The 20609-nt window shown below is 38.9% G+C and overlaps 1 protein-coding gene across 9 annotated transcripts in view; it reads left to right on the forward strand.

The window, feature by feature from the left end:
- Positions 1 to 20609, forward strand: part of PCNX1 (pecanex 1) — an 85993-nt gene that overhangs the window by 18272 nt on the left and 47112 nt on the right. For 4 of the 9 annotated variants that reach the window (XM_084521676.1, XM_084521678.1, XM_084521679.1 and 1 more), the window contains 3 exons: positions 1579 to 3279; positions 14639 to 14771; positions 19713 to 19897. In XM_084521676.1, coding sequence (XP_084377802.1) covers positions 1579 to 3279; positions 14639 to 14771; positions 19713 to 19897 — 2019 coding nt within the window. The remainder of the gene's footprint in view (positions 1 to 1578; positions 3280 to 14638; positions 14772 to 19712; positions 19898 to 20609) is intronic. The other 5 variants (XM_084521681.1, XM_084521680.1, XM_084521682.1 and 2 more) reach the window with 3 other exon arrangements.

Consider the following 20609-nt stretch of genomic DNA (forward strand, 5'->3'; position numbering starts at 1 on the left):
TCTTAATTACTCATGGTTCCTGGGATACATAGCTTAAATCCTTCAAACTTTATTCTTTGGCTATGAGTTTCTTGTTCTGGCATTTTCTAGGAGATTATAAATACTTTGTCTCCTTTCCGATGAAAGATAGCTAGCTTGTATGTCTCTTGCCTCTCTCTCCCTCTTTTTCTTTTACTGAAAGTGGCCTGGGATTCATGGACTTCACTGTAGACTAATTGCTTTGCTTTCCAGTACAGCCAAAGGACATTTTCCAAATAAGATGTGATTTTTCAGTGAAGCAAATAAGCCTGCAGAGTTCTGTTGCTGGCGCTCTAGACTGCTTCTAATATGCAAGCTAACAGAGTTCAGTAATTGCGTTCTCCTGATCTGTAAGAAAACTGCTAGCTTGCATTCTTTAGTTGTCCGGTTTTGTTTCAGACCTCATTTTCTATTTAGCTTTATTGCCAGGAAAAAGTCTGCTCATACTAAAATAGAACATAAAGCCATAGGGAAATCTTTTGTCTGCTGATTTTCAAGTACCTGTTGATTAGCAGGAAGTTAACTCTGGAAATACTGTAGTTTGTTTTTGGCCAGCCTAGTTGGACTGCTAGGTTCCTTAGGCATATCCAGTGATGTCTGCGTGATCCAGTGCAGAAAGTATGTTTAAGATATAATATTACAGGTGGCAGTGCTATTGTAATAGGTAGCTTCTTTTAGCTCAGTAATGGAACTGTTTGCAAAGTCTTTCGAGTTATACACGTGGTAATACACTCCATGAAAGACTTTAAGAATTACAGTAACCTAACCTGACCTCCAGGTCTTACTTTGGCACCAGTATTAAAAAAGAAAACACAGCTTGACTTTACACTCCCTCCAGGTGGACATTTAAACAGGAGACATCTTGTGATGGATAACAGAAACAATGATTCTGAGCAAGAACTGACAGCAAATACTCGAGATTTGCTTTGACGGAGACAGTGTTAGAAGTAGGATATCAGTTTTGAAAGAGCAGCCAATACTTGTTCTTCTTAAAACTAGAATTCATCACTGTTAAGAGCAAACTCAGTAACTTCCTGGAGTTTTGTTGTAGTCCTGATGAACTGGATCAATTGTGAGTTTACTTGGTATCTGTTAGGAAAGGTAGTTTTCTTTTGTGGATATATATATATATTTACTGGAGAGTTGATGGGGGTTATTTAATCAGTAATGTTTGTGAAACAAACAGTTTATTGTATGTAGGAGGTGAGACAAAATGCAAGGTTAGAGCCTCTTGTAACTTAAATGACAAAAAACAAACAACTCTGGGATACATAAAAACAAGGTCTGAGGTGCATAAGCAAGAGAAGTAATAGGGAACTAATCAGAATTTGTTGTTTATTAGCTGTTGAGATTAAGTAGGTGTTATAGTTCCTTAAATTTAGTCACTTGTCAGGCTTGTCCAGGTGCTGGGGAGTTATTTTTTTATGGTTATATAATGTGTAGTACTTGCAAAGGGATTTTTCAGTTTATTTTATCTGATATGAACAAGCAATTGTAAAATAAATTGTATAACTTAATTGAACATTCTACATGAATATTTCTAAATATATACTCCAACAGATTTGGCAACTGATCGGAAGCTTTTTCGTCTGGTGTCGAATGACTCGTTTGTCTCCATCCAGCCTTCACTATCCTCTGGACAGGATTTGCCAAGAGACAACAGTGATAAAGTGTGCCTCTCGAACAACCAGCTTGTGGACCAGTCTAAAACTAGTGCATGTGATACAGAAGTAGCTTCGCTTATAACTCTGCATTCTCACTCCTATAGAAAGGAGCACAGGCCACGAGGCGTACCAAGGACTTCTAGCTCTGCTGTCGCTTTTCCAGATGCTTCATTGAATGACTTCCCTCTCTATCAACAAAGACGAGGACTAGATCCTGTCAGTGAGTTAGAAGCTTCCAAGCCCCCTTCTGGATCCAGAGAGTCCTTGGCTGAGAACTCTTGTATTTCAGGAGTTTTTCAGTTAGATGACATTCTGAAAAGTAGCAGCCCTCAACCGTTGACTAAGAGTGGGAAGGGTAAATCCTTGAAAGCAGACAAAAGCGTGGACAGTCTGAGAAGCCTGAGTACTAGAAGCAGTGGTTCAACAGAAAGCTACTGCAGTGGGACTGATCGTGACACTAACAGTACCATCAGTAGCTATAAAAGTGAACATACTAGCTCAACGCACATAGAAAGTGTGCTGTCGGAGCATGAGGAAGAGTCTCCCAGAGAAGAAAAAAAGGGTGGTAAGAAAAAGGACTGTGGTGTTGACTCAGAGGATGACAGTAGTTCTACTACTGACAAAAGGACTAGTAGCGAAAGGACTGCTGTGGAAGTGAGCTCTAACAGTGGTGTCCAAGAGGTAAAGGGTTCTAATGGATCTGATGAGCTGCACGGTCAGAAAGGTCTTAGTGCCTCTGCTTCAGAAGAGGCCAATAAGAACCCACACGCCAATGAACTGATTACACAAGCTGACAGGACACCTGGGAAGGCTGCTGAACAAAGAGATGAGCAGAGTGAGAAACTAGCTGTGCTAGTAGACTCCAGAGCTTGTAAAGAAACTGGTGGGAAACAAAAAGAAGGAGATGTTCGACCAAAGTCTTCTAGCTTAATACATCGAACGGCCTCTACCCACAAGTCCAGCCGGAGACGGACAGGAAAAAAACGGGCTAGTAGTTTTGATTCAAGTCGGCACAGGGAATACGTTTCCTTCCGAGGTGTATCTGGTACTAAACCCCACAGTGCTGTGTTTTGTCATGATGAGGACTCCAGTGATCAAAGTGACTTAAGCAGGACATCAAGTATGCAGTCAGCTCACCAGTTCAGCAGTGATAGCTCTTCCAGCACCACATCCCATTCATGCCAGTCTCCTGAGGGAAAGTACAGTGCTCTAAAGACCAAATACGTTACTAAAGAACGTGGGGGCACAGACGCTGAAAATGCTCACAAAGCCCACGTAAGCTCTGAAGGAATTAGCAAAAAGCGATCCACGCGTCGGACTTCTAGCACTAACAGTGCCAAGAATCGTGCCAGAGTATTGAGCCTGGACAGTGGTACTGTAGCTTGCTTAAATGACCCAAATAGTCTAATGGCACCAGGTAACATAAAACAGTTAACCACTTCAAAATCTGATTTGGAAGCCAAAGAGGGAGAGGTGCTAGATGAGCTATCTCTGCTGGGAAGGGCTTCACACTTAGAGTCAGTCACTCGTTCTAGGAATAGCTTACCAAGCCAGGCTACGTTTCCTGAAGGGGAGGAGCAAGAATCAGCAAGTGGAGGTAAGTAAATGGCCTACCAGAAGTAACCTTGCTGCTCTTTGTTAATGAATTTCAGTTACAGCTCTATTTAAATGGCTTTCTGTTCCTCTATTCTTGCCCAGTAAAACTGGCAAAGCATTTCCATCATCCTCTTCTGGAAGATCTACAGAAATGTGTTGAATTCAAACAAATGTTATGAAATACATAGAGAGGTGTTACTGGTGGTCTTTGTTAATCCAGAGCTATATTTTACAGTTACTATTTACACTACTTATATATATAATTTAATATATATATAATTTATATATACTTATATACTATATTTATATATAGTTACTATAGACCTGCTCCATTGTATTAGTCAAAATTTTCAATTTGTGTACTACTTCAAAAGCTAACAATAAAATTGAGACTCTTTTTGTTCAAAAGATGGTTCAGGTTAGAACATAGAACTGCTTGTTTGAAGTGACTCCCCTCTTAGAGGGGCTCTAGCAGGTGGATGAACTCTGGAGAGGTGGTATCAAAAAAATGAAAAACCCTTACAATGCTGTCTTGAATTGTGCTTTCTTATGATGGTCTGCTTACTAAACTGAATTCTCCTAGGGGTTTGGTTTTCCTTAGCTTTGCTATTGTTCAAGTTGGCTATACAATGCTGTTTACTTCGAGATTATTTTTTTTTTTGGTCCTCATTATGAGAACACGCTTGCCTTCCTGCCTCAGAGAGAGGAGTGTAGCTTCCTCTTACCCTCTGTAACTATTGCTTTGCTTGGTGCAGTGTGAGGACTGAAGTTACTTGTAATAGCTAGTGTTAATATAGATTAATAAGGGCTTTGGAAAAAATTTACTAGAGCTCAATAGCTTTAGTTTATCACTTGTAATGTTTCAGTCTCCTTGGTTAGTCAGATTCACTGCCTTAATTGGAAAGCTCTCCATGTGTCCACGTCATGGAAGATAGGTGGATGTAAACAGGTTTAGAGAGTGATACAGGTTTGCTAACTACCTTTGACTTCAGGGATTGTTTTTTGAGAGGAATACTGTTTAGAAAATCCAGATCTTGTTAGCTAAGGATATAAATGCCTCATAAAATAGCTTTGCGTAAAGACGTAAATATTCCTATGAAATTGTAGCAAAGTTACTGTCCTCGCTGCTTCAGTTGTCCGTAAAGTATAGTGACTTCAGTATCTTAAGAGACTTCAAGCCATCGGGAGGTGAGATAAGACCCATGGTTCTTTTATTCTCACACTGAACAGCAAACTAATCAAAATAACTTTATGTGGGGAAAAAGTGTGATGTTGGAGTCCTGTATATTGATTACTGATCAAATTTGACTGGTTTATGGTTATCTCAAACCTGTTTGGGTGCCTTCACTTCAAACAAAGCCCTTCATGTAGGAATACTTTCTGTCTTTTTGTTCTTGCTAGTAAGAGTTCTGTGGTAGCTTTAAGAAAAAAGTTCAGGTTGCTAGTTTAGTACTAACGCTGAGCTAAACACTTAGCACATGTTTTTACTACACCTTGTTTAAAATTATAGGTCTTTGACTATGTTTACTAGGAGTAGTTTAACTAATATAAAGTCCGCTTTATGTATTTTATTGTTTTGACTGCATGCTTTCCTCAGCACAAAATTAAATTTCATATTAGTTTATAACAGCTTAAAACTGTTAAGGTTCTCTCCTGATATGCAGAGGAGGAATAATGTCCCGTGTTTTACAGAACATGACAACATTCAGTCATCTGTAGTCTGAAAGAATCAGTGCTTGGTTGATTGGGGTATATTGCCAAATACTTTGCTTCGTCTTTTAAAGAGTGAAATAACAGGGAAGAACAAACTGAAACCATCTGATTGTAATCTTACAAATACATAAGCTGTAGCAGCCTAAGCAGGGAAGCTTTGCTGTTATGCACATCAGTATATTTAGATTGCCCTTTGAAGAGATTCCCCTTTGAACTTTGGTTAGGTATTGATTATTCTGAGGTTGCTAGTATTTTTAATTGAAAGCACCCAACTATTATTTACCTGCCCATGGGCTTCAAGGTATCTTTTGAGAAACCATCTGGGCTCAGGTTCTCCAGACCTGATGATATCAAATAACATTTGCTTATCCTAAGCTTCCCATTACCAATAGAATAGGGAACATTTCCTTTATGTTTGTAAGAAATTATGTGTTTTTTCCTGAAAGCAGAACAAACCCACCATTTTTCTTTTTAACATTACTTCATATTTATGCAGTCATGTCTAGCATCAAGACAGTAATTACTTTGAATTTATCTTTTCCTGGTCTATCTGAAAAATTTCTTCCAGTTGTCCTTTGTTTCTACTGGTTTGTTTTGGGACTGTTCTTTTATTGTAACAAGTTCTTGATTTGGAAGGGGAAAAATGTTCTGTAATGGCTATATCTTAAGTTGCTTTCATCTGTAGTCTTACCTGTGGTTACTATTAATCAAAGAAAATGTCTTAACTTGTTATTCAGTATTTCCCACTACTGAGTTGTCTTCATCTTTTGATAGTGTTTTTAAAGGCATATGATGTAAATATATATCAGATATGTGTGTTTGTATAGAAGCTATTTAAGAAAATTAAGAAATTATTTTATTTATGTGTAGTGGGTGAATTGCAGAATAAACTTGCTTCAGATTTTCATAAGATTAAAGGATATTGGTTGGATCAGATTCTTAGAAGTTCTCTGGTTCCAGCTCCTGCTGAATGGTTTATTTAATTATTTTATATACACTTTTGAATTTCTATGGGTTGCTTTTTATAGCTTTCTGAAACAAAGTGGTTACAGGTGTACACTGGGTAGCCAAAAGACCGATATGGATGTGTTTTTCCCTTTTTTCAGTCAGCGAATTTGTTCCCATTTTTCAGATATGACTTAAGTGAAGTTACAGCTGGTGATTTTATATTTAAGTCTTCAGGGAAGTAACTAAAGTACATTCTTGCTTATATAACTGCTAAAACGTGTTTAGTAATGGGTATGGCCTTTAATCTCTTACTAAGCAGGGTGCTTTATGAACCTGTACATGTGTTCCTTCAGCAGATAGAACTTAGCAGTCTCATTTCTATCTTATTATTGTGCCAGGCAGTGGTGGTTGACTCATTTCTTAAATGATGATAACTTGTGCACTTGAAAATGTAGTTCATTAAAATGCAGACAAGCAGCATTTTGAAATTTTGTACTTAAATTCATTAAATGTGGTTGATGTATAACAACAAAAAATGAGGTGGAAGATGATGCCTTAAAACAGGTGTTTTTTTTTTTTTTATTTAGCTACTTGTGCAGGTTACTTAGTGAATTGACAGGTAGATAGATGATGTGTAGATGTCTAAAACTTCGGTTAAATGTCTGATGTTTTGAAAATATCACCTTGGTACTCTGTCTGGCTTCTGCGAGATGTGTGCTACTTCTGGGTTGCTGTCTGTAAACATTTAAAGAACCAATGTAATGCTGTACATGGCACGGTGATGTTTTGTGGAACTTCAGCTGCTCTGAAAAGTTGTGCTCTCCTCCAGTCCTTTAACTGTAAAAGATGCACCCTTTAAGTTGCTCCTTTCTTTTACAGCTTGCTGTAATTTGACAGATTTACTTACTTAAGTACTTGAGTTACATACCTTTTGGAAATAAAATTGCATGTAATAACTTTTCTTTCTGTACATTGCATATTGCCGTTGAAGTAACAGCTCATCCTGTTTCATGTTTTGTGGCCTACGATACATCCCTATAAACAAGCGAAATAGGTTTGTGTGAGCTTGGATTCGAATCTTGCATTTTATATGGCAAATGGAAACCTGTTCAGCTTTTCAGTCTGCATGTATTTGTACATAGATGCTTCATGTATCTGCTTGTAATCACTAGATAATATCTTCTCTAAAGCTAAGAATGGTATTTGAGATTAGTGCTTTGCAGCCAATGATCATGCCAGCTGTTACCAAATATCCCTTTTCCTACTACGTTTATGTTGCGTCCAGTTTCAGTGATCTGGAGTCACTACTTGTGTCGTAGAGCTTTTCCGTGATTCTGATGGGGTTTGGCTGATGTGTTTGCTGTGTGTGCAATCAATGCAATTATACAGGCTGCAGCTTCTGGTCTCTCTTCTGGATTATCAGTCCACACTGAAACTACTAAACCAAACAGTTTTGCATGGGAATAATCAAACTGAAGAGTTTAGAGATGGGGGTGAATGAAAAATGTGCAATGTTAATGTGATCTAGTGGTGTGTGTGAGCTACTTGTGTGTTCAGCAGGACCCTCCTGTAACTGGATCAAGCCAAGAGGATTAGGCAGCAGATAGGGTTCTTCTGCATGTGAGTTTCTCTGATTTTTAGATGTCAACTGGCATTGTGCTATAATGTACCCAGCATTTGGAGCAAGAATGAAATAGAAGAAAATTGTGCTTAGGCAGTCACATATTGGAAAGTGCTAACATTGACATTTCTGTCATAGCTTCTGCGTGCAATGAAGTAAATGCTGGGTCTTACAGAAGTACCTCTGAGGTTTATTGGATCTTCATAAGTCCCAGTAGGGCTGAGATGTAACCCTTCAACATTTAAAAATGAGAACAGCGTTAGGAGTGATGCGCAAGGCTGAAGTGAAACCGCAGCCTACAGGTCTGCAACTTGCCAGTGAAATGGCATGTAGATGACTCCTGCATCTACTAATTAGTCTATTGCTAACGACCAAAGTGAAATGTAATGTTAGTATGCTGTGTATGGGATTTTGTCCTGCCTGTTTTGTTCCCTCTGTGGTATTTATACATAGCATGAGGGCTTTCATTAGAAGACCTGTGACCACATCTTTCCTGATATTTTATCCTTCCATATGAGGAAGGGGTTAAAAACAATCAAAAAAAAACAAAACAAACAAACAAAAAAAAAAAACAACAACAAAAAAAAGGTTTTGTCCAGCTCATAGCAGTGGCTGTTGAGAACAGAGTAGCTGCTAGCCAAGAGCCCTGAATGCTGCTGGTAAGAATTGGCCTGTTAGTTGATGGAAGTGTGCTCCTTCAGTGTATCATGCACAGAAGAGCAGATATTCCCCTTAAAGTCTGTGGGGCTGCATAAGGGAAATTCAAGATACTTGACAAAAATGCATGCTGCGGCATTAGAGCATATACTAAAAAAAAAAAGGCAAAATAAAGTTTATCTTTTGTTTGGTTTCTTTGTTTGTTTTCCCTTGGGAATAGCGCTCGCAAAATTTGACCTTGGTTAAATTCTCTCAGACCTCCCAAAGAAACCAGAAGTAGTGGTTCTTTCAAAATGCTTTGCATTGCTGTGGGAGCGAGTTATTTAAACGTCTTAGGTTGGTGGTGTTTGTGCAACTACTTCTCACAATTTTAAACTTGATTTGGAAAGAACGGCTGGATTTTATTGATAAACAGCATCTGTTGTTGATATATTTTCTGAGTATTCATCTCAAACAAGTTGCATGAGAATTTCTGATAAAGTTAATAAAAAACAAACTGCATCTACATTTAAGTTAGTAACCCACTCTTTTTCTGCCCTTTCATAGATGTACCTGGATTTATTGCTAGGCATACAGCCAGGAACAGTTTGGAGAGCTCACTGTACTGGAATGAAGTGCTACACGCTTCTGCCAAATGTAGCTCTGAGATGTAATTTGATGGTGTAGTTAATGGTGCAGCCCATTCAAAGCAAACATGCTTTTCTGTATATGATATACTAATGAACACCACTTAATCAGGCAAAGCTGTATGTTCTAGAGATTTAAGGCATCTTTTCCTTAAGATTAATAAATCCAAATGCAAAGAATCAAAAGCTTCATAAAAATTAATGTAGGGTAAGAACACTTGTCTGCTGTCTGAATATACTGCTACCTATTGATACCCAGACGTAGGGGTTATATTGGGCAGGGGATCAGATTAGGAGATCACTTCAGGTCTTTGACCCCTAGTACATCAACACTGGAGTCAAGAATGCTGTGTGATAACACCGACTGTGATTAATAATGAAATAATGCAAGTGAGGATCCTGTACAGTGAAATAGAAGAACTGAGAGTCCTGGTTCTATCTTTGGTATTGGTATGGAAATTTGTCTATCAAGCTGGTCTATAAAAATGTTCGGTTTAGAACTCAAACCAGATGGTTTCATTGTTGTGGTTATTCTCTGCTTGACAGTGTGGTGTTGCTTTCTGGATTGCTGTAGTGACTGACTTGATGTAATTGAGATAAGGGTGGAATAATGTTTACCAACATTGGTACATTTCAGCCACAACACTGAAGTCTTGGACATTAATTCCCTTGCTTCTCTTTAACTTTTCTCCTTTTTTTAAAAATTTTATATAATTTTCCTTTCTAAATAGTATGCTGTCTTCCACTACCCTGTTTTCCAGCAGAACTTTCTCTCTGAGGTGTCCCTCTACTCTTTAGAGCTTCTCCTTTGCTGCCCACATCTCCGCTTGTAACTTTCTTCAGAAATGGGTATTAGGAGTATCTTTTTGTTAAATGTCCAAAGTAAGTGGTAATACTGTAAACCAGTGCTCTGCTTATTATTGGATAGGTTTAAGAAACCCTTGTAATTTAATTGTAGGTCTAATAATGGTGTATAATCCATGGTGACTATTAACTGCATACTAAAGATATAGATTGACTTAATTCCTTTCCTCTACTTAAGTTTTTAAAATTTTATTAAGGCACATGAGAATGAACTTGGCAAGAGCATTGATTGTGAGAAAAACGTTGACTAATAAATGCATGTGTGTAGGAAACCAAGCTGTGTTACTGCTGACAGACACAAAATGTGTTATTCTTACTTGCCATACTTTTCAGAAAAAAGTTAGAGGTATTTTTTATGTTTTGAACACAAATGAGGTAGAGGTGCTTGATACAGAAGGACAAAATTTCAGCTGTTGGGTTTGGTGAAGTGTGTTCAGGGTTAGAAGACAGATTTCATTCCTTATGTGAATGCATGAGCTGTAAACTGTTGATTTCAGAACTAGTTGAAATTTCGTTGGGTTGGTCAATACAAGTAGTTGAAAAAGGTTAGATCACAACTTTCAGCTGGACAGAGAAATAAAGTGAGCAAATATCACTTGGGTTCCATGCAGAAGTCTACCCATGTTTTATTGGAGTAATGTTCAAAACAATCCAGACTTCAAGTGGTGTATTTTTGAGAAACACATGAGAAATGTGAGTAATACTGCTTCCATTATGTGTGGTTTTTTTTTTTTGCAAACTTTGGTCTCATTGGAAAACAAAAACGATTTTTATCCATAGAACTCCGTGGCTTTCCATGTCAGTACTTTACAGCTGTCTTACCTTCATGTTGTATCTTTCCAGGAATTTTCTTACATGGGAAGAATTTATCTGAGCCACTGGGTTTAGCATTTTTTTTTTAGCCCAAATGAAATGAGCCTTGTTAGTGCAGTAAAACGTGGAAGTTCTGCTTTTTCATCTCATGCCTCATCGGTTTCTATCTTTAAGTTTAGATTAAGAGTGGTGATATATAAATGCAGGGAGATGTAAATGATTACTTCAGATGTATGCATAAATGTTCCTCTGCAAAAGAAAATATTTGCATGTTGGTTTCTTAAAGCTAGCTGTACATCATGGTGTGAAACTGAGTCTTCCTTCTAAAAGTGAGGAATTAGAGGTTTACATCAAAACACTTGTGTAGTATACAAAGAAATTTTGGAAAGGCATAGCCTGCAAACAGGGTAGTTCTACCTGTAGTCAGGTATTCCCAGCTACTTGGCAGAGGGATGCGAGTAATTTGTTAGTCTAGAGTTTTCTCCACAAAACATCTGAGTCCTTCTATTGGGAAAGTATCACTCCAAATGTATGATGATGAAGGGATGTCCTCATGTCTTTAAGTGTGTATGTGGGTTGGCTTTTTTCCAATCAGAATTGAATTGAAAGAGCAAGTGTTGATTTTAATAAATCTGTGTTCATGCACACAGTTGTATTATCACAAAAGTCAAAACAAGATCTTGCTTGCTACTATTTTATTGGGAATAAACACGGGAGGGTTACATTTTGTTACCAAGTTGTCCTTAGGCCCCCACCTCCTGTTTTATTGATCTCTGGTTTGTGTTCCTAAGGTGCATTTAACATCTGATTTATTTTTTTTTTTTCCTAGTTTGGAGGACAGCTAATGTTTGGGGCTCAAATACAAATGGTGACATGCAGAAGAAACTCATACTTTACACTTCAGTGAAGTCAAGAAATTTGTTTCAACAAAAAAAGACTAGAATAAAGTAGAAATATAAACCTCAGAAACATTCTGTAAGGCTTAACTTCTTTTTTTACGTTAGAGAAGTAAAACCTATGTTATCTCTCCCTATTAGATTTAAATTTTCTACATGGCATAGAGGTTGGATCTTATCTTCTTGGAATCTAGAATAAGTGGCTGTAAGTGGTAACATCAGAGAAGCATGAGCTGTAGCCTAGAGATGTATTAAAAAAGCTACTGTCCTACTGGGATACACTATTTAGTTTTCTTTAAACATCAAAACATGTTACTTTATTATAGGAAGATTGCTTATGTTAAAACAAAGCAATTTCCCTCATGATTAAAAAGCCCCTAGAGCATGTTAGTGGCTATTTTAGGATATTTATATTGAATCCTTCTTCTGAGCTGAGGAGCAGCTGTACTGCTTGCTCCTCCTCCTTAAAGACAAGTAGAAACACAAATAATCTGTATTAACATGGGATAAAAAAAATTATACAAGTAAACTATGTGCTCTTTAGAATTAGTTTATCCCAAAAAAAGCTGTTTGCTTAGTTTAGTGGCTTTCCATGCTTTAAACAAACAGTAATTCTTTCTGCTCAGCAGGCTGCTTTCGGTTTTTAAGTCATGGCTTCAACATGTAGCTTCTTGAGTAGGAGACTCAGCTCCTGGGCTGAAAAGCTCTCCAGTCTTTCAAAGAGAACAAATAAACTTGCTTAGTAATCTGAGAAGTCACCAGCTACATTCAGGAGTTGTGTATGTAGAAGATGTGTATTGAACAGAACCATTAAGATAAATCCAAAATTCCTTGGCAGGTTCTGTAGGAAGCTACACCAAAACCTATTTTTAAAAACCTAAAGTCAAAAAATAAAAATGCTAGTGAATGCCGGAGTTGTTGGCAATTGTTTATTTTTTGTTTTAATCTTCTGTTATGCTTAATTTTTATCCTTCTTCTTCCCACCCCCAAGAGCATTGCCTCAGCAAGGGCAATGTCTACCTCCCTTCAGGAGGAAAACTTTAGTGATAAATTGGAGCTGTGTAGGAAAGACCCCTGGTGTTTCTATAATCTATGCTTGAGTTGCAGAAGCTGATGTGTTTACTGACTAAAGGATATCAAAAGAAAAACAGATGTCAATGTTAAGTATGCTGCCTTGAAGAATTGCAGTTGAAACCTGCTTTTGCTAAGGAGCTGCAAATGGTAATTGAGACGTAATGGGGATGGTTACCATCTTAATGGTAATTGAGATGTTTACGGTTCAGTTAAGATCAGTCACTGTTCCTTATTCTGTGGTGCTTAACCATGGCTGATTTGTGGAAATGCATGGACTTGCTTTTGCATCTGAAGTCAATAGAAACTTTTCAGTATATGAATTTTTATCTCCTGATATATACTCTGGAAAAACTGAGCTTTACAAATTGGCATCTGAAATTAGTGGGCAGTTCTGGCCTCTTGTGCGTTGCTTTAATCCACTAGGAAGAAAAGTAAGGTTTCATCGTCTTTTGTGTAGTGTTTCATTTTTCCAGTACTTCAAATATAAAAGCCATGAAGCAATTAGGCTGTATATTAAAATAAAGTGTAAAGGTTAATGCTTCATTTTTCTTGAATTCTTGCTGAAATACACTGAAAAGTACTTATCTGTCCATACTTGGAATGGAAGACCAGTTGTGGAGGTGTGAGGAGAAGTTGGTTGATCCCATGTTTTTCCTGAAAATACAGGAGAGGGTTGAATTAAGGATGTTTTGGTAATGAAAGACTTGCAACTTTAATATGGGTCTTAAGGTAATCTTTTCATGTAGCTTCTTTGCTTTTAAAGCAAGTTACAGATTGAAGTTTCATATGCAGTATTCACTCGATAACCTGTGGTTTGTGGACAGGAGCAAACTCTTATTCCATGCAGTTTTTATTGCTTGACCCGTGGCAGTAGTACGTAGCAGTAATAGGTTGCTATTCCCTGAAGACTAGTGTTAGATTCTTTACTAGTAAATTTTGGAAGTTTAATGACAAGTATGTATTATAACTTGAAGTGCTCTGCCTGTGATTTTTCTGGTCCCCTTCCACAAAAAGTTCTTTGTTCCCTGTGTTTTCTCTTTTTGTTTTGGCTTGACATAATCGTTGTTTTTCCTAAGTCTAGTAACAGGCTTTTTGTCTACCAAGTTATGATTTTCCTCTTAAAGACTTTAATTTTCCCTTGGAATTCAGTTCATGTGAGGTTGTTTTCCTCCTCCAGTTGCCTGCCAAAACCTTTGTGACCAGTCCCTCGGAGCTCTCTGCTAACCAACTCAAATGCAGAGCATTATCCTCCTTGTTTCAGGAGGAAGACTCTGAGATCATAGGCACACTGCGAAGCAGGCAAAATCCAGAATTGCAAAAATGATCCCGTTCAGCCTGAAATATAAGGATCCTAAGCGGCTCGGGAGTGTGTGTGTGTATTTGCCAAAACAAACAAAAAATGACTCCCTTGCATATGTACAAACTTTTTATAGTGTAACTACTGCTGGACCAAATCTTCCTTTTTTTTTTTTTTTTTTTTTTGGCAGAGAGGTGTTGGAAAAACAAACCCACCAGTCCTTAAATGGAAGATCCTCTTACTCAATCTTACACACCTGCTCCTCCAAATTGTAGTGTTCCTGCTGTAAAAGGAGCAACATGCATCTCTTCATGCTTACGGGGGGAGGATGGGGGGGGACCACCACCGTTTTGTCAAATTGTCCCCTGAAGAGATGTGATAAAGTAAACCTCAGCCCTTCCTGTTTGGCAGAAGTGATAAAGCTGAGATGAGAATTTTGTAGCGAGGGGTAATAGACAGCATTACAAAGTTGTCCTTTACGTTTCTCCTTTAATTGTGTTAAATGAAGGAAACGGTGAGATCAGTCTCTCTTCCTGCCCTGTGTAAATAGAACAGGCTTGGGATATCTGACTTTTTTTTGAAATCTGGTGGTTTGGATTTGGGAAAAACAAAACAGCGAGCTGTATTTTACAGAACCCTACATGCACGCACCCACCAAATTTTTACTAACAATTGTGTTTGGTGATCCTGTCTTCAGGCACTTTATTTGAACAGTCAGTGCATAAGCTACTTTTCTTGTTGCAAGTCAATTCTTTAACTTGGGGAGGGTCAGTGGGAAGAAAGGAGTCTAAAGTTACTTTGTACATAACTAGGATGGGTTCGTCTTTGACCTAAAGTCTGTCTTGATGCAGCAGCACAAGCCAGCGAGGAGACTGTCACATTTCGCCGTGAACGCAGCACATTTAGGCGTCAGGCAGTACGACGCCGGCACAATGCAGGGAGTAACCCTACCCCTCCTACATTGCTCATCGGATCACCCCTCAGGTAGGGTATCTAAATGTTCCACCATATTTAGCATGCATGCAGCAGACCACTTCTCCTCACACCCACCAGTGTTGCCAGAAAAGCACTTTACTTCCTTCCCCACCATAACCTCCTTGAGCTGTCACTGCATGTCACTGTGGGCTGTTGAATTGTGCATGTATATGTGGCACTATTTTCAAAATGATCAGGATAGCCAGTCTCTAACATGTCATAGTTGATTTTGGATAAATAACAAAGTAAACTAATGCTAACAAACTCCATGTTTTTATCAGAAGCGTTAGAAGCTTTCAAGCAAGAAAAAAAAAAACAAGAAAAGATCATTCACCGCTCCTCATTTTGCTTTGCTTTCCTTGAAGAGAGTAAGCCTTAGGGACTAGTATCACTTTTCATGTATGTAGATAGTGAGAGAGAAGCGCTTTAATAAAAATAATAAACAACAAAGAACCAAATTGTATATGCGAAGCTTCCAAATTTAAAATAAATGCAAACCATTATGTGAACATCCTGCAACTTTTTCCCAAAAAAAGAAAACAATAAATACCAATGCCTCCGTTAGGGAATGCACAGTATTGCTCAGTATTAAATCTAGTGTTGTGGCGCTGCATGCCTCTGCGATGCTGACAACGTAGTGTACACATACATCTCGGCAGTCCATAACCTTCACTGGCCCCTCTGGTAACGATAACGAGCCCATGGGTATGTTACCTACCGAAGCTCTTCGTTCAGCCTGTGAGCTCGAGCAGGAGAAATGGCAACCTCAAGCTGTTTGCAAACTTGCTTTTGAAGCCTTGGAGTCCAGGGGTTGCCTAAATGCTGGAGAATCTGGCAAGCAGAATGCTGCCTGTAGAGGAAAGGAGCATCGAGCCGTGCATATGAGAGTAATTCTTAAGGCTGTTCCTGCATATTTATCGTGTATATGCTGTATGTTCTCAATAACGCTACTTGGAATGCTGAACTAACCTTTAATGATAGGAGCAGTCTGATTTTGTTTGAGGCGTATTTGTGTTATTTTCTTAACTGGAAGGTGCTACAGAAACTGGTCAGATAGAAGGAAATACTTCAAAATAGAGGATGGGGAGCAATCTTGGCGTCTTTATGACACAACTGTTACAAGTCGAAGACAGATTTTTAGATTTTCCTTGGGCAAGAGGTTTGCAAGAATGGTGCCTAAAATCTGACAAATAAAGGCTTGGCTTCTTCTACATCAAGTGTTGAGCTAAAGGTGTTCTTGCTGGTGAGTGCAGAGTGTGGTGGAAGTTAATCATGTAATTTCAGATAAATTTGTTAAGCTTCTAGTCTTGCTGAAAGTAGCTTGTTCAACACCTGTGAATTACTTCGTAGAGAGGGATGTTTGAACTTTCTATTAGATCACTTCTGTGCTCTTGCATTCTCTTTCTCTTGATACACTGACTTGTTTTGTCTCTTTATGAGGAGGTTGTTACAGCTTTGTAGGCTGGTCAAATGAGAGGCTGTGCAGACTAACGAGAGCTACGTAACTACATTAGCAAGAAAACACCACTTTTTTTTCTTCTCCTAGACAGGTAGAAAGCAAGTGAAGGATTTGGCTTTAAACTGGGTTTTAGAGCTGCCTCCTGTTTGTGTGGTAGCATAGTCATTGAGGCTCTCATCCTTCAGGTGGATGTCGGTGTGAGACCATGAGAAAAATGATTTTGACAAAAACTTGTTATTCAGACAAGATACTTGGTGAAAAAGGAAAACAAATATTCTAGCCTTGTGTTTCTGCTGTGCATATTCCAGTTATCTACACTGGCTCTTTTTTTCTAAATAATCGAACTCTGTGCTTTGGCTGTCTGGCACAGAGACGCACGTTTATCAAAAATACTTAAACATATGTCCAGAATCTACTACTGAGAGAGGTTGCCTTGTACAAAGTTTGTGACATCAAATGACTGTCCTGTGGCATAGACCAGGCCAAACTGTCTTAGGCCGACCAGACACTGAAGTGCTTTCAGATCTGATGTGTTCTATTTGAACCGCAGGCTGTGAAATGTATCTGCGAACTTGAATTTTTTACAGTTGTGATTTCTAGATGAGTAATCTGAAAAAAACCTGCCTTTATATGGGTAACTTAATTTTAGTGGGAACTTTGCGTTGCTGGAGGAAGGAAAATGCACACAGATTTTTTAGCCAATTACCACCAAAATCCTTTCAAAATACTACAACAACTTTACTGGCATATACCCTAGTGGTGAGCTGCCTGTCTAGTTTCTAGTATTGCTAACCCGTATGACGTTCTATATTAAACTCCTAACATTATTAGGTTTACTAACCTGTAGTTTTCCTGATTATTTCTTCGTTTGTTATTGCCAGCAAAACGTTGATCATCTAATCTCCTGGCATCAAATTGGATGTCCTGGGGATGGCCCCTTAGAGACTGACTTGCATCTGATATTTTTTTCCTCCCCTGGTATTGCAAATCCTTCCTCCGTGGGAGGAGAGTCATCTTAGTAAAAGAGACATAGGTGTATAATGCCATCATGATTGGCAGTGATGGACACTTAAATAAAACCTGTACTGGGAAATTCTGCTGGTTCAGTGCTAAATTAGATGTGCAATTCGTTTAGTTAGTTAAGCAAACAAAAACAGCAGAAACAAAACAACCAATTACCCTAAACATCAATAGTGTTGTGGCCACTTGAAATGTATGTATGGATTGGCATCCTGCATAGGTAGTGGTGTATGCATGTGTGTCTGCTAAGAGAACTTAAGTGGCTATCTCAAGTAAAATCAAGTAAAATTTTATTTTAAAAATAATTTTAATTAGGCAGAGAATGTCTCTCTGCACATTTATGCCATCTTAATGCCAATGTTTTGCCTTGTTTTTATTGTGACAGCTACAGATAATCACTGAAAGGGCAACTTAGGTACCTTTTGGCACTTAGCTGCTATTTAATGGGAGGAAGTCTTGGCTAGCATTGTTTTGGTGTTGCTGATAATGCTTAAGGGAGACAAGGCTGGCAAGGCTGTGAGCTTCCTTAGGGCTTCTGTTACCATGTAGTTCACTTGGAGCCTTGTCTACAGCAGCGAAGCACTGAATGAAGCTTCAGATGCAGATATGTCATGGTGATAATGACTTGCAACTTTTTTACCTCATCAGCTGTGTGCATGTCTGCTTTATTTTGCATGAGCTTTTCTTAACACCTATTCTTATAATTATTTTCTTGTTTTGCAGTGATGCTCTAACAAAAGAACTGAAAAGTAGATGTACTTGCTTATAATAATTTCTAGAACATCAGATCATAGAATCACAGAATGGTTTGGGTTGGAAGGGACCTTAAAGATCACCCAATTTTACCCCCCCCCCCCCCGCCATGGGCAGGGACCCCTCCCACCAGCCCAGGTTGCCCAAAGCCCCATCCGGCCTGGCCTTGAGCACCTCCAGGGATGGGGCACCCACAGCTTCTCTGGGCAGCCTGCTGCAGTGCCTCACCGCCCTGAGTAAAGAACTTCTTCCTAACATCTGATCTAAATCTTGTTTCTTTTAGTCTAAAACTGTTCCCCCTTGTCATACCACTATTACCTGCTTTTACACCGCCTGTGTAAAAAAAAAAAAAAAAAAAAAAAAAAAGTTGCTCTCCATCTTTTTTTATAAGCCCCCTTTGAGTACTGAAAGGGCTGCCGTGAGCTCTGCCTGGAGCCTTTTCTTCTGCAGGCAGGTACAGCCCCTGAACCGAGTGAGGTCTTCCTTTTTAGGCTTCCTTGCCAACTGTGGCGTCACACTGTAAGCAGTGATATGTTAAAAGCAATTGGTGGTAAAGACAGTATTTCAAAAGGGAGTGGTCTGAGACATTTTCTATAAATTGTTAAAATTTCTTTATCTCTTTTATAGAAAGTTTTCTTAATCTCATCAAGTGTCCTCCAGCTAATGACTGATGTAACTTCTTTAAATGTAGAAAATGAAGGATAGTAAAAACACTATCCTTGCAAAGTGTGTGTGTGTGTGTATATATATATATATATGCATGTGTATATATATATACACACACAAATTTATATATATAACACTTGCATTCAGGGACTTTCCCTATGTTTAATATTAAGCAGTTAAAAAAAATGAAACCCACAAAAACTATTTAACTTTGTTAAATGGCTTCATAAAATAATTTTCCTATGTGAAGGTTACGTAGAGGAATAACGTTTTCAGGCATTGTCTACCTCTGTCTGTAAGCTTACACATTTAAGCTTACATGTTTCTCTGAAGACCAAGTTGAATTTTAAACCCTGTTTGCCAGGTGTAGGTATGAGTCTGGGTATAGAAAAATTTCTTTGTAGTAGATGTACTGAGCAATAAAGCTGCTGTCAGGCCAGTACTGCCAAAATAACTTTAAAGTAGACCTAAAACTCTTGCCAATTAATAATTTGCTATATGCATTCTAAATATTTAAATTTAAATAAATAAAAATCTGGATCTCCTGGTTTAGCTGTGGGTATCCATGAGGTCTGTGCTACTGTCTGTGTCAAAGCACCACCTTTCTTGCTACCAAACAACAAGCACAGCAGTTGATGCAGTCACACCTCAATGAGCAAAAAGGACCCAAGTACTGAGAGGTGACGGGAACAGCCACTTGTGTGTAGAGGTGAGATCTCGGGCTACAGTTAGACTAACCACTGGTAGCTTGCTTTTGCACCCACCAATTAAGACTTGTAAGAATAACATCTCCCCAGCTCACCCTGAAGTACAAAGATCAGTAACACTGCCGAGAAGTAGAAAAGGAACTGCATCTCCGTAGCTACTGGTGTAACTCGTGTCCAAACGTGTTGTACGGGTCTCGTGGGTTATCTTAACCCTAATAAATGGCTTCTCAATGCTATACTTCTAATTTCTCCTCTTCAAGATGATAAAAAGGCTTGTTTTTCTTCACTTCTAGCTATTTCTCTTTCCTTCCCGGTAATGTCTCCCCCATCCGTGTTCTCTCGTAGCCTTCAAGATGGTCAGCAAGGCCAGCAGCCCTCCTCGCAGGCCAAAGGGCAGTCCCGCCCCCCCTCCCAGGCAGCTGTGCTCAGCGCTAGCACCTCCTTGCTGGTGAGAAATGGGAGTGTCCACTTAGAAGCATCACATGCCACTGCATCTGCTGTAGGCGGTAGCAGTTTGCACGATGGACTTGGTATGCAGGCCTTATGTAACCTTGGTGACATGGAAGTTTTAATACGGCAGCTATCTCGGTAATAACGCGGGGAAAAACAGTTAACCTCAGCCTTGTTTCTGAATCCTGTAGGTGTGCTTCGTAGAAGGCAGTCTTGCTCACAAACTCCTTGCCTAGCACAATCATATTTCCAGGCACTTTAACAAATGCACGACGGGAAGCATTCGAAGGATGCGCGAGTAGTGATGCTGGGAGATCTCTCATGGTTTGAACAGTATTATATGTAATAATACATAAGTTTTCCTGCATTGTCACTGATAGTTGGACAGCCATACCAACTGCTGGCTACTGAGAGGATGCTCGTTATGGTCGCTAGGAATCATTGATTTTCCATCTTTTAGATGAGTCTTGCCTAGCTGTTCTTTAGACTTGAAATTGCCATGTCAAGGAGGGTTGTGCACCTTTAACTCGGAAGTGGAGATGGGAAGAATAGCTGGACTTGGTTGTATCAAATGCTGTCATTTCATGGAGTGAAATAGTGCCCCTTAATCCTAATATTCTGAACAGTTTATTAGCTTCTAAGCAGTTAATAAAATGGCTAGGGAGAGAGAGGTTCAGATGGCCATGGTAAGTGACTGATTGGACACTCGCTAATGCGGGGACTGATATGGAAAAATTCCTGGCAGAAATCTTTGCATTTACCTGTAAGTAGCCTGAATTGATTATGACTTCA

Source organism: Aythya ferina (genome assembly GCF_964211825.1).
Source record: "Aythya ferina genome assembly, chromosome: 5".
In the NCBI taxonomy this organism is placed as follows: domain Eukaryota; kingdom Metazoa; phylum Chordata; class Aves; order Anseriformes; family Anatidae; genus Aythya; species Aythya ferina.